The sequence below is a fragment of the Medicago truncatula genome, chromosome 8 (assembly GCF_003473485.1).
Source record: "Medicago truncatula cultivar Jemalong A17 chromosome 8, MtrunA17r5.0-ANR, whole genome shotgun sequence".
NCBI classification, from domain to species: domain Eukaryota; kingdom Viridiplantae; phylum Streptophyta; class Magnoliopsida; order Fabales; family Fabaceae; genus Medicago; species Medicago truncatula.
The window spans coordinates 11,802,751-11,817,145 of NC_053049.1; the positions used below are offsets into that span (position 1 = coordinate 11,802,751).

Below are 14,395 nucleotides of genomic sequence, written 5' to 3' on the forward strand. Positions count from 1 at the left end.
AGAAATAAAACAGAAAAAAAAAACAAAGCTCGAGGACGAGCTAACGCCTAAGGCATCAACTATCAAAACATGATTCAATTGTCTCCGTAAACTTAGCTCAGTTGATAAGGATAATGTATAATATATGCAAAGTCGATCCATATATTTGTTAACTTTTCTAAAAATATGATGAAAAGCAATCACCCAATGTAAGTTGTGGAATTGCCTAACCTTTTGATGAGAGGAGCATAAGAGCATAATTATCGGTTGACTCTTGCCATGTTATCACTTTTCCCAAAGCCATTGTGTCACCGTAGTAAAGTCATTGTATCAATCCAAATTGCATCTTCCATTTATTTTTATAAATGGAGAGGATCATCCAAGCCACCTAGTGCATTAACTATTTCACCAAATGAGAAAATTCTAAAACTTGCAAAAATAAATGCCATTTTGTCCATTAGTTATTAGAGTAAATTACACTCCCCTCCCCTCAAAGATGCTTGAATTACACTCCCCTCCCCACTTATGTTAAAATATACACTTTCCTCCCCTCTTATTCAAAACATATTAGAAAATATTTCACTCCCCTCCCTTGAAAGAAGCTTGAATTACATTTCCCTCCCCTCTTAAGTTAAAATCTACTATTTAGTCCCCAAACAATTTTTTTTTAATTTCTAATAATATAGCAAAAAAATAATCTAACTCACTTCAAAGAAAAATAGTAGTGTGGGTTCATTTTATTTTAATATAATCAAATTTTAAATACATATCTTTCTCTATTTTTTTTATTCACAATCTCATTAATATATAGTTTTAAACTCTATTATAAAATATGAAACAACCCAAAATAAAATTAAAATATGTGAAAAATTACTAAAGTCAATTAAGTATATGGTTATTTAAAAGTGAATTTTATACTCTATATTATAAAATTAATAACAAAATATTTAAATTTAATGTCATTGACATCTAGATTATAAAGAAACAAATTTATATTTTTTAAATGGTGATTCAATATTAATATATATTATAAAAATATTTATCTATGTTAAAATAAATTAAAGTGTAATCCATAATTAATTATTCAGGGAGGGGGTTGTAATGCAAGCATCTTATAGAGGAGGGGAGTATAAATTTTACTTTTCAAAGGAGAAGAGTGTATATTTTAACATAAGAGAGGAGGAGAATGTAATTCAAGCATCTTTGAAGGGAGGGGAGAGTAATTTACTCTAGTTATTATTAAACACCAAATTAGAGCTAGAAATTAAAATTTAACCTCTAAAATAGTTTTTTAGTCTCAAATTTATTGTTTTAAGTGTTTTATGTTACAAGTCACTTTGAGTTTTAGCTTAACTAACATCACATGTGTTGTTTATAGTTAACTATTGAAACTTCGTCAACAATTTCATTATCAATAATAATAGACCTTCAAAATAAGTTGGCTTGAAGATTAAAAGTCAAATGGTTCAGACTGTTTCATTGAAATCTTCCTCAACACAATTCAAAGATGCATATTTATTTTGACTTAAATGCTATTTTAATCTCTTAACTATTTAATTGGTATCGCTTTGGTCCCTTAACTAAAAAAAAGATTGTTTGAGGATTTTAAGTGTTTTTTAGTCTCGTTTTGGTCCCTTCTGTTAGGTTTCCGTTAGTTTTAATAAAAAATATTAAGTGTGGACACGTGTCACCTTGTCGTTGGCTCTGAAAATTATTATTTTTTAAATATATATATTTTATTTTTTTGTAAAAAATTCCGAGAACCAATGACACGTGTCACTTTGTCATTGGTTCTGGGATTTTTTTTATAAAAAAAATATATATTTTGAAAAAAAATTAATTTTTTTTTGTAAAAAAAAAAAAAACTCAGAGCCAATGACAAGGTGACACATATCCAGGAGTTATCTTTTTTTTTTAAAACCCTAACGGAAACCTAACAGAAGGGACCAAAACGAGACTAAAAAAAAACTTAAAATCTTCAAATAATCTTTTTTTTAGTTAAGGGACCAAAACGATACCAATTAAATAGTTAAGGGACCAAAAGAGCATTTAAGCCTTTATTTATTCATTAAAGCAAAACTTCATCTTGGGCCGACACGAGTTTTTATACATATTTATTTGGCTTAAATATGCAAACCGTCCCTGTAATTTGGGCTCATTTTGATTTTCGTCCCTGTAAAAAAAATTAATTAATTACATCCCTGTAAATTTTTTTTTGTTTTAAAAATGTCCCTGGCCCCACTTCGCTGGTGATGTGGCAACGTTTTGGGCCACGTGGCAGTTGCTGACTGGACAACTCATGCCACGTGGCAGTCCACATAATTAAAAAATTAAAATTATTTTTAATGTTTTAAAAATATAAAAAAAAAATTAAAAATATAAAAAAAAATTTAAAAAATTAAAATTATTTTCTGAAATTATTTTTATCATATAATTTTTAAAAAAATTAATTTTTTTTTTAAATTATAAAATCTGATATTTCTGAAAAAAATGAAATGATTTTTTTAATTTTTTTTAAAATATGAAGAAAAAATATATAATTTTCAAATTTAGAAAAATTAATGGTCGAAAGTTTAATTTTAAAAGTTTTTTTCGATTTTTTTAATGATTTTTGAATTTATTTTCATATTTTTTTAATTTAAAAAAATAATTTTTAAAATTTTAAAATAATTTTAATTTTTTAATTATGTGGACTGCCACGTGGCAGAAGTTGCACAGTCAGCAACTGCCACGTGGCAAGACCCATGCCACATCACCAACGAAGTGGGGCCAGAGACATTTTTAAAAGAAAAAAAAATTTACAGGGATGTAATTAAAATTTCTTTTTTACAGGGACGAAAATCAAAATTAGCCCAAATTACAGGGGCGGTTTGCATATTTAAACCTATTTATTTATTTAGTTACATAATATTGTAAAATAGGCTTTAATATGTTTTTCATCCCTGCAATTAGGGATTATTTAAAAATTCGTCTCTGTAATCGTTAATCTTGTCAAATTGCCCCTGCAAACGTTAATCATTTAAAATTTCGTACCTCATCACTGTTAATCACTGCCACGTCATCAAATTAGCAAAATAGCATGGGAATGGACAAAAATACCCCTAACTTCTCAGACAAACGCAAAAGGACAAAATTACCCCTTAAATAATTCATCTTCCTGTTCTCCACAAACCTCCATGGTTCATTCTCCTTCTCTGTTCAGTAAAGAAAATAAAGAAAAAAGTTTCACAGTTTCTACAATATCAACAAAAAGTGATTTCAAACTAAAGAAACTAAATCACGCTTTTGAAATCACGCGAATGTTTCTTGAGTTTCACAACAACACAATCCCAATTCAAAACGAAGAACCATCGAATTTGACCATCGCCGGCGAGATTGATTGGTGTTTAAATTCCACCAATTCTGGTGGTGTGTGAGGGAGTAGCATCCCCGAGTTCCACCAATTCCACCCTCTTTCAATTCAATCCTTCGTCGATTAATTATCTCGTTTTTATTGTTTCTAACGTTTTTTTGTTGTGTTGTCAGCTTCAACGAAAAGGTCGCATGAGTGTTGGGCTTCAAGCGGTGGTGGAATTGTACTGGAGCAAAATCACCACCGTCAGCCTTCATCTTCACTGGTGAGAGCTTCAGCAGCTCCACCTTCACCTTCACCTTCACCTTCATCTTCATCAGTTATTCTAACAGTGATCGACTTGTTTTTAGTGTTGTTGTTGAGAGTAATTCGGTGGTTGTGGTTGAAAAAGTGAAGAATGTTATGATCCGGATTGGAATCGGAATTGGAAATTGAAAACATACAGGTTCTTTGGATGTTGTTTCTTTGTTTTTTACTTTGCCTTCAGTTGTTGATTTATCTTGTTGGCTTTGAGTTGCTGGGAAGAAGAAGAAGAAAAAATGAGAAGGGAATGAATACGGGGGAGAAGAGAAGAGGGGAGAAAAATAAGAGAAATTGGTATAAGGGTAAATCCGTCATTTTGCCACGCTGTGATAGAAGGAAGGGCATTTTCGTCTGTTCAAACCAAGCTTTGCTGGGTCAGACTGCCACGTCAGCTAATCAGTGATTAACTGTGATGAGGGGCGAAATTTTAAATGATTAACGTTTGCAGGAGCAATTTGTCAGGATTAGCGATTACAAGGACCAATTTTTAAATGATCCTTAATTGCAGGGACGAAACACATATTAAAGCTTGTAAAATAATATCAATAATTTGTTTTAGGGGAATACCAATCATTTTTATTAGATATAATAAATTCATTAAATTTTTTTAAAAACTCGGAAAAGAATCATAAAAAAACAACATGCTTAAGTAGTAATCGAAATAATTAAATAATTTCATATGCTTAAATATTGCTATCATATTCATTGAATTATTTGCAAGTCCAATCAATTTTTTTTTGGCTTTCGCTCCGGTTTCTGATCCATTAATGATGAGCGATTAATCCGACTCGTGCGTAAAAGCATGTGTATTGACTAAGCGTTTTTTCCTCTGAAAATTGAACCTGATATTTCCCGGAGGAACTCCTTACCACTGGAACCTAAGCAACTTGGTTCAAGTTCAATCAATTGACTATAATTTATAGAGGAATGAACTGACTAGTATATTGTTTTATCAACATATACTAGTTGTCAAAGCAATTATATGCATTAAATGAAAGGAATGATTCAAACCTCATACTTCCAATGTATATTTTTTATGTTAAAGACTATATATCCTGATAGAATCAAAAGTATATTATAAGAAACTTGGATGGCCATACAAAATTTCATTTTATGTTTCCTAATTTTCTTCCTAAGTTATGGAATCCTAATTCCAACACAGTGCCTTGGTAAAATATGTCTACCAAAAGAACATGTTGCATTATTTGTATTTGGAGATTCATTATTTGATGTTGGAAACAATAACTTTATCGATACTACTACTGATAATCAGGCAAATTACCCACCATATGGTGAAACCTTCTTCAAGTATCCAACTGGTAGATTTTCTGATGGACGTGTCATTCCAGATTTCATAGGTAAGATTATGTGTCTGTTTAAATTGACTTATTTGAACTAATCTATTGGTATAAATAACTTATGACATGCTCATAAGTTATTTTTCAACTTATTTTTATAAGCACTTCATAATACGGTATGGAAATACCTTATAACTTATATGAAAACAGTTTCAGTTTATTTTACTATTTGTTGATTGATTACTTGAATGCTTTTCAACTTAACTATATATACCAATTAACAATCTGATCATGATTACATTGATGCAGCTGAGTATGCTAAGTTGCCATTAATTCAATCATATTTTCCTCGTGTTCAAGAATATGTTAATGGAATCAATTTTGCATCAGCAGGAGCTGGGGCTTTAGTTGAAACACATGAAGGACTGGTCTGCTTTATGTTGCTAATTTAATCATGTTGCAATTGTTAATTCCTGGTTGAATTGCAATTTTTCGTCGTAGTTTAAATCTAACATTGAGGTGCAAGTATCTGAAAAAATATATAATTCAATGATTTATAGTAGATGATATGAAATTTTGATATTTTCAGGTGAAAGATCTAAAGACTCAATTGACTTATTTCAAGAATGTTAAGCAAGAATTGAGGCAGAAACTAGGAGATGCAGAAACTACAACTCTGTTGGCCAAAGCAGTTTACTTGATTAACATTGGAAGCAATGATTATTTTTCAGAAAATTCCAGCTTATACACTCATGAAAAATATGTATCCATGGTAGTTGGTAATCTCACAGATGTGATCAAAGTATGTAAAAGTTTCTTTTCTTCTGCATTTTTAAATACATCAAAGTTCACTTGTTTTAACGACTTGTTTGAATCGACTTATTTAAATATCTACTTGCATATGAGACTATTTGAGAAAGTTTATACGGAAACAAAGTATGGTAGGCCCATAAGTTGTTTTTAGTTTATTTTCATCGGCTCTCATTAATACTTTTGAACAACTTATATCTTTTATGATAACAATTCGCCTCTATTTTGTATTGTTTTATAACTTATACATAAATACTTGTATGATCAACACTTCTACTATAAATAATTAATTAAACTGTTTATCCGAACACGACCCAAATCTTCTAACTATCTATTCGAATACGTTTCAGGGAATACATGAGATTGGTGGGAGGAAATTCGGGATTCTTAACCAACCATCTCTTGGTTGTTTTCCAACCATCAAGGCATTTGTAAATGGAACTAAATCAGATTCTTGCATTGAAGAGTTTTCAGCACTTGCCAAACTGCATAACAATGTGCTTTCTGTGCAACTTAACAAGTTAAAGAAACAGATCAAAGGATTTAAATATTCATATTTCAATTTCTTTGACTTTTCTTATGAATTCATAAACAACCCATCCAAATATGGTAGGTAATGGTATATTTATTTATAGCATTATTTATTACTGTTGAATAATTCTTTACCGAATATATGTATTGTGAAATTGATTTTCCTAAAAAAATTGTATTAAGCTACCATCAAATAAATTATATATGTAAAACTATATATTAATCCAAAATGTATACAAGATGTTAATCTTGACATATTATAATGATATATTAAATAATCTTATAGACATAATTTACATGATAATAACTTTCAATTTAAGGATGAGTTTGATTCATGGATGAAACAATTTTTAATCGCGACAAATACTACATCGATATAAATATTAAATAATCTTGACAAATATTATATCGATATAACTTGATTTTTATTATTTATATTTATCTAGTTCTAATATGTGTTGCTTAATTTAGGTTTGAAAGAAGGAGGAGTGGCATGCTGTGGTAGTGGCCCTTACAATGGATATTACAGTTGTGGAGGTAAAAGAGAAGTGAAAGATTATGACTTGTGTAAGAATCCTTCTGAATATGTGTTTTTTGATGCCATTCATGCTACTGAAAGTGCTAATAGAATTATTTCCCAATTTATGTGGAGTGGAAATCAAAGTATCACTGGCCCATACAATTCAAAACACTATTTGAAGAATAATTCAATCATATATATTCACATTAATTATCAAAGTTGTTTGCACTAGAAGACAAAATACATGTACTGGTGTTTTCTTGGTGAATAACTGAAAGAATACTTTTCTTATACATTGTGTCATTAATTTCTTTGACAAAACAATGTGTCATTTCTCTCAAAAAAAACAATGTGTCATTTTCTTCTTTTTTTGCTCCTTTGTATTTCCCCCACTAGATTAGGATATTATCAAAAATATAAAATATAAATAAAGATATATAGTCAAGTTTCCATCCTTCAGGAAAAGTATATACTCGTGTTATTGAAAATAGAAAAGGAGAAACACAGAACAAAAACCCAAATTTTTGTTTCTCACACAAACTATGGACTTTTTATTTGTTGTCTCAAACAAAATGGTTCTTGTCAGGCGAATAGTTGGAAATGCAACTTCTTTGCTCTTTTGATTTGGCCTTTTACTCTTTGACCTAAATTGCTACAATGTGTTGGAAACAATGTTAAAGTACAATGAATTCAGTGTTGACATAGATTTATAATATGAGTTAGGCTAACGAGTGTTCTTAGGGCACTTGTTAAAGATTCAAAAATAGAGATATTTGTTAAATTTTATGTAGAAAAAAATTACTTTTTGTTGTTTCAATGTCTTGAATGCACAATTTTCAAGGTAAAATTTCCACTTTAAACTTCTAAACAAGTGCTCTAAGAGCATTTGTTAGCATTTCTCTTATAATATTTACATGAATTGAGCATTTTTCATCTGGTTTCTTGCAAAATAAGTTAAAAAGCACCCTAAAATATATAGGTAAATTAACACCATTTTGGCACTTGTCACGTACCGGAGGGGAGAGACCCCTATTTATAGTGATGTATTATGGTGATATCCTGATTCACCCTACAACTTGGGATTAATTCCAGGACTCTTGCACTTTCAAGAGATTTTTCTCACTATAATCAAATCCTGATTACAACAATAACACTAAGACAATCTCGTCCTAGATTTCCTTGCCTCAACCTAAAAGACTTCCTATTCTCAATCCAGAGATACAACAAGTTTTTCACACAAACTCTAGGAGTAGTAATCATATATGAAGCACAATACACTTAGAGCATAGCCTTACAAATGTTTCTATTATTTTTGCTAGACAAGGTATATACTGTAAACAAGTATGAATGTAATTACAAGTATATACGAATAGGTAAGACTTTGTATGTAATCTTGAATTCAGTATTATGTCATAACCTTCTTTAAACAAACTCGGTCTCTTATATAACAGTGATCTAGATGACCGTTGATGAAGAAATCATTGTCATTAAATGCCTGAATAAATGCTGAGATATCTTGAAGATTTGGAGGTTAACGCTTCGGTCATTCAAATTCATCAATGATGATAATAAAGGATTTTTATTCCCTTGCATAAGTCAGCATAAGCTTTCCTTCTTTGAGATGCTAGTTGTTGCGCGCATCAATGATGTTTCACTAGAGTCAAATGCTTGGTACAAATGATCCTACTACAGAGGATATTACATAAGAATTGACTTCCACATATGACCTTATTCTTGATCCAGAGCTCTGCCTTTATCTATGACACTGAACTCAATAAGGTCCAGAGCTTCAAAATACTTAGCATGTGAAGCAACAATTAGCTTTGACTTCACGTCTAGAGCTTTAACTTATCTAGATTTTAGACTATATCAAGAGGCAGTACTTCATGTACTTAAAATTTTATGCACAATTAAACATATTAGAGAATCATAATTGTTCTCAACTATGCTTCGTATATTGCTTTGTTATCATCAAAACTTTAAGAGCATCTATAATGGTAGTCAACTAATAGGGATTCCTTTAATGGACCTCATATGTACACCTCATTTATTTATATTTTTTTAATAAAAATTCATATTAAGTACTCAATGACACCAATGACAATACACTAACAGGGACTTCAATGAAAAGTGCTTAAATTTCTCTAGCTTTTGTAAAAAAAAAACCATTTAGTTAAAATTTTAAATGACATATATGTCCATACATTTAGGAAGTTTTGTGAAAGGGAGTGTGAGTTTTGGTAAAATGTAAGTGGGAGTAGACTTGCTAAGTGTTTGTATATATAAGGCGATGTTAAGTGTTTGTGTAACTTGATTTAAAATTTTACTCTTTATTTAAACTATTTTATTCATAATTTTTTTTAAAAATCTTTCAAGTTTTTGTGAAACTATTTTATCATTCTGTGCTTAATTTTTTTTTCCTTCAGTTTCCTTTAATATTAGGTCATTTTGTAGACGATAGATAGAGTCTTAGGTATAGGTGATGTTTTTACCATGCTTCTTTTAGTTTAAAAAAGTTTTTTTTTTTAGGATAGTTAAAAAAATATAATGATATGTTATTTCATCATCCATTTTGATACAATTTATACAACTAAAGATATACAAAGCAATGTGAGTATTGACATGAAAATTAAAGCAAGCAAAAGATTATTAAAATACTGCATTACCCGGTATATCATTAATCATCCCATAAATTGTTCAAAAATAGTTATTCAAATAACATTTATAAAAAAAATATATTTGATATATACAAAATGTAATAAATTAATCAACATAATTTTGGTGGAAACATCCGCTCCTTTGGTGTCCACATGTAATCTTTTTGCCTATTTTGTTGGTGCTTTCATAATTTTGGCACCTTGACTTTGTAAATATTCTTGGATGGTTTATCTTTTGCATGCCTTGTGCGGGGTGAATCAGATGTGTCTATAATATATCTCATTTTAGTTTGTTAAAAAAAATCAAACATAATATAATTTCAAATGCTTAAATGTTGTTATAAGACTTATTCAATCATTTTCAGGTCCAATAAATTTTGTTGAATACAATGGAACGACTGACTGTAATATTTTGAGGTCCAATCAATTTTGTTGAATACTATTGAACGACTGGACTACATTTTTTTTTTGTCAAGACTACAATATTACTTTATCACTATATTAATTGACAAAGTAATTAGATGCATATTATTTTTCTCTTTGCTGACGTTTTTCAAGTTGTAAAACAATCACAACGAAATTTCAAGTTTTTCAAGCATATCTGAACTTTAATAATTTTCTTTTGTTGGAACCCTAGTTCAAAAACATTTTCGGGCACCGAAGGGATTATTGGAATGAATGAGTTAAGCAACTCTCTCTTTGAGACGTTTCATGACATTTTTTAAAATGGTACAAACAGATTATCAACAACGATGTTCCTGTGATAAAACAGTTCAACAATTGTATCAGAGTCCTACTGCAGTGTATTATTCATTCTAAAAATTATACATCCTTAAATATGATGCTAAGATCACTTTAATATGATAATAAGATCATTCTTGTATGATAATAAGATTACTCTAATATGGTACTAGGACTAACTCCTAAATCATAGGGACAAAGTTACTTTGACCATTCTAATATGGTACTATGATCACTCATAAACCGAAGGGACAATGATACTATGACCATTCTAATATGGTACTACGACCACTCACGAACCAATAAGACAAATTTCTCCAAAGAGACAAAATTTCCTAAAAGGAAAAAAATTACCGAAGGATCATAAAAGAAAGGAGAGAAGGGATTCGAAAGTGCGTCGAGCATAAAAGAGAACATTTGGAAATGTCTAAAGCATTGATGCACTTTAAAAGAGTCATGAGCACTCCTTACATAATGTTGAAAACTAACCAATGTGGGTATAAGCAATGTGAGACTTTAGTATTTTTCAAATTAGACGTACTATAGTATGCTATATTATCCAAATATGGAACTCAGTTTTTATTTTCAAGTCCCACACGCTATCTTCAAACATTTTTAGTTAGACTTTTACACAATTCTTAGATGCAAGCCTGGCACTTCCAATATAGGGACCCTCCAATGTATTATTTTCTTTTTGAAAAGTACTTCCAATGTATTATATATAACATTATGTTATATGAACCACATATCTTGATAGAAACAGAAGGGTATTCTGAGAAATCAACATAGATGGCAAGCAATAAATTCAGTTTTTGTTTCCTAATTTTCTTCATAAGTTATGGAATGCTAATTCCAACACAGTGCCTTGGTGATATATGTTTACCAAAAGAACATGTTGCATTATTTATATTTGGAGATTCATTATTTGATGTTGGAAACAATAACTATATCAATACAACTACTGATTATCAAGCTAATTTCTCACCATATGGTGAAACCTTTTTCAAGTTTTCAACTGGTAGATTTTCTGATGGACGTGTCATTCCAGATTTCATAGGTAAGAATATGTGTATCTTTGGACTGACTTATTTGACCTTTTTTATTTATAAAAATATCTTATGCATAAACACTTAAGCTATAAGTTTTTAATTAAGTTGTTTATCCAAAATGACTTATATTGGTATTATTTGTTAATTTATTGCAGCTGAGTATGCTAAGTTGCCATTAATTCAACCATACCTATTTCCTGATTCTCAACAATACATTAATGGAATCAATTTTGCATCTGCTGGAGCTGGGGCTTTAGTAGAAACCTATCAAGGAATGGTATGTTTTATTTGTTAATTTAATGATGTTGCAATCGTTAAAATTTTAGCTTAATTGCAGTTTTTGTCCCCGGACGTTTTCACTTGCACACCAAATTTGCCTGATCTTTTAAAAATTATTGAAAGGTTATGTATTAGCATATAAAATTTGTGTACAAGAGAGTTTGATGATATGGTGTTTATATATTTCCAGGTGATAGATCTAGAGACACAATTGACTTATTTCAAGAATGTCAAGAACGTACTAAGGCAAAAATTAGGAGATGAAGAAACCACAAATCTGTTGGCCAAAGCTGTTTACTTGATTAACATTGCAGGCAATGATTATTTTGCAGAAAATTCCAGCTTATACACTCATGAAAAATATGTATCAATGGTGGTTGGTAATATTACAACTTGGATCAAAGTATGTAAAAGTCACTTTACTTCTATATTTTTTTAATATTAAAGTTCATTTCGTTATAATAAAGACATGTTTGGATTTACTTCTTTAAGTTTATCGACCAGTATAAATATTTGTTAGACTGTTTAAAAGAACTTATGAAAACAACTTATGATATGTCTATACGTTGTTTTCAACTTATTTTTATAAGTTTTTTTTAATAATATCTTATGAAAATTTCAGGGAGTGCATGAGATTGGAGGGAGGAAATTTGGGCTTCTTAACACACCATCTATAGGTTGTTTTCCATTTGTCAATGCTCTTGTAAATGGGACTAAAATAGGTTCTTGTCTTGAAGAGTTTTCAGCACCAGCTCAAGTGCACAACACTATGCTTTCTGAGGAACTTGAGAAGTTAACCAAAGAGATCAAAGGATTTAAATATTCATTATTTGATCTCTTTAATTTTACTCTTGATGCCTCAAGCAACCCTACCAAATATGGTAAGTAATGACATTTTTTAGAGATTTTTAGGGATGCATTATTTATTATTGTTACACTTTAATAAAGATTTTTTTACCGGTAAAATTATATAGGACTAACGTGTAGACTAAACTACTTGGAAAAAAAAGTAATTGATTTTTATAAATAGGACTAACGTGTACACTATTCACTATCTTTTGAATATGATTCTTTTTGAAAACTCTATCTTTTTCAAGCTCTAGAGGTTCCAAATTCAATGTCATTCAGATTTCTAAGAATCTTATCACATATTAAATGATTTTATGGACAATTTATATGATATAGTCGATTTGTTGTGAATTCGAACAATAAAAATCAGATCAATAAACTTAGATGTGTGAGTCCTCGTAAGCTTAGCTCAGTTGATAGAGACAATACATAATATATGCAAGGTCCGAGTTCGAACCTCGACCACCACAAAAAAAAACAAAAAAAAACTTAGATTGTGTGAAGCAAAATGAAGGAATAATCAAGAGTTAAGTTGTCTCAAACAAAAACAACAAACATACCTAGATCTAAGTATGAAGCAACACCAAAAGCATAACAAAAACAACAAAGATAATAAAGAAACATCACACCAATATTTGTTTACTTACTTCGGACAAATTTATGTTACATCTAGGGGAGAGATCAACTTTCCAATCCACTATGATAAGAGTGATACAAAGAGGTTAAAAGAAATTAGTTTACAAGTTCACAAAGAACATATCCTAATATTACCCTTTTTTCAAGTCACTCAAACCCCCAATGAATAAAGAATTTTTTTTGATTCTTTCTCAATGAGATCTTACTATACAAGGTGTTTGTGAAGTGTTTTAAAACCCAAGAACCTCTCACCAATGACCATCAACCCTAAATTATCTCCTTTGGTTTTCCAAGATTCTCTCTCTTGAAGCGACTAAAAAAATGAAGAATAAAGTCTTATATAGTATCCAGACCCAGGCAAAATAGCGCCACGATTTGCCTCGATTGTGCCACAATTTGAAACTCGTGCATAGTATTGTACTACACCGGATCCTTAAAATCACGCCACGATTTGCTCCCTTCGTGCCTCAAAAAAATGCGAACCAAAATCGTGTCACGATTTGTCCAAATTGTACCATGGTTTTTAACGAACTTCAACATCAATTTTGAACCAATTTTGAACCTGATTCAACAGTGAATTTCGTAATATAAATATATATATTCATCAAAACATTTTTTTTCACTATTCATTAAAAGTTATTGAACAATATAATGATATCAAAATATTACACTGATGTCGCTGTTTATATTTATCTAGTTCTATTATATATTGCTTAATTTATTTTGATGATATAAAGGTTTGAAAGAAGGAGCGGTGGCATGCTGTGGTAGTGGCCCTTACAATGGAAATTACAGTTGTGGAGATAAAAGACTAGTGAAAGGTTATGACTTGTGTGAGAATCCTTCTGAATATTTGTTCTTTGACTCTACTCATCCTACTGAAACTGGTAGTAGGATTATTTCCCAATTAATGTGGAGTGGAAATCAAAGTATCATTGGCCCTTACAATCTCAAAGCTCTATTTGAAGAATAATTCAACTATATATAGAAATACACACACAAATAAAGTTGTTTGTATATAAGACAAAATAAATATATTATTGTTTTCTTGTTGTGTGAAAATAAGAATACAACGTCTCCTTGAGAATACTATCTCATTGGTAGAGACATTGTGATATATAAAAGCCGGAGTTCGAGTTTCAAATTACCTATTTATTTATCTAAGTTTATTGAGAATACTATCTCCTTGATGTGTTTGATCAGCAGAAAAGTTTAATCAAGGGACTGAGACATGATTGTTTCTTGTCTCGTGTTTTGATTTTAAAAAATTTCATATTATTGAAAAAAATAGAAAACAAGGAGGAAAGACAAGAAAAAGAAAAAAAAAAAACCAAATTTTGGTTTCTCAATAAACTTTGGACTACCTTTTCCCAAGATTTTCATTTTGTATA

The 14,395-nt window shown here is 30.1% G+C and overlaps 2 protein-coding genes across 4 annotated transcripts; both read left to right on the forward strand.

Moving 5' to 3' along the window:
• Positions 1-4,610: 4,610 nt before the first annotated feature.
• Positions 4,611-8,882, forward strand: LOC25500917 (GDSL lipase). 3 transcript variants are annotated; one of them, XM_024773270.2, is made up of 6 exons: positions 4,614-4,992; positions 5,242-5,360; positions 5,522-5,734; positions 6,093-6,351; positions 6,745-6,810; positions 8,245-8,882. In XM_024773270.2, exons 1-6 carry the CDS (start codon positions 4,725-4,727, stop codon positions 8,250-8,252), a joined length of 933 nt encoding a protein of 310 aa, XP_024629038.1. In that variant the 5' UTR covers positions 4,614-4,724; the 3' UTR covers positions 8,253-8,882. The 3 variants fall into 3 exon arrangements, with proteins under 3 accessions (XP_013444872.1, XP_024629038.1, XP_013444873.1); XM_013589419.3 differs by having other exon boundaries at positions 4,615-4,992; positions 6,745-6,840; XM_013589418.3 differs by lacking the exon at positions 8,245-8,882 and having other exon boundaries at positions 4,611-4,992; positions 6,745-7,946.
• Positions 8,883-10,877: 1,995 nt separating this feature from the next.
• On the forward strand, positions 10,878-14,182 carry LOC25500918 (GDSL lipase). The gene is made up of 5 exons (XM_013589420.3): positions 10,878-11,248; positions 11,396-11,517; positions 11,710-11,922; positions 12,142-12,400; positions 13,742-14,182. Exons 1-5 carry the CDS (start codon positions 10,981-10,983, stop codon positions 13,975-13,977), a joined length of 1,098 nt encoding a protein of 365 aa, XP_013444874.1. The 5' UTR covers positions 10,878-10,980; the 3' UTR covers positions 13,978-14,182.
• The last annotated feature ends 213 nt before the right edge of the window (positions 14,183-14,395 follow it).

Excerpts from the sequence above, each read along its gene's own strand:
- LOC25500917 (XM_013589418.3), top strand. The coding sequence starts at position 4,725 with ATGGCCATACAAAATTTCATTTTATGTTTCCTAATTTTCTTCCTAAGT. Across the intron at positions 5,735-6,092 it reads ATCTCACAGATGTGATCAAA|GGAATACATGAGATTGGTGG; the intron begins GTATGTAAAAGT and ends AATACGTTTCAG. Across the intron at positions 6,352-6,744 it reads AAACAACCCATCCAAATATG|GTTTGAAAGAAGGAGGAGTG; the intron begins GTAGGTAATGGT and ends TGCTTAATTTAG.
- LOC25500918 (XM_013589420.3), top strand. The coding sequence starts at position 10,981 with ATGGCAAGCAATAAATTCAGTTTTTGTTTCCTAATTTTCTTCATAAGT. Across the intron at positions 11,518-11,709 it reads TAGAAACCTATCAAGGAATG|GTGATAGATCTAGAGACACA; the intron begins GTATGTTTTATT and ends ATATATTTCCAG. Across the intron at positions 11,923-12,141 it reads ATATTACAACTTGGATCAAA|GGAGTGCATGAGATTGGAGG; the intron begins GTATGTAAAAGT and ends TGAAAATTTCAG.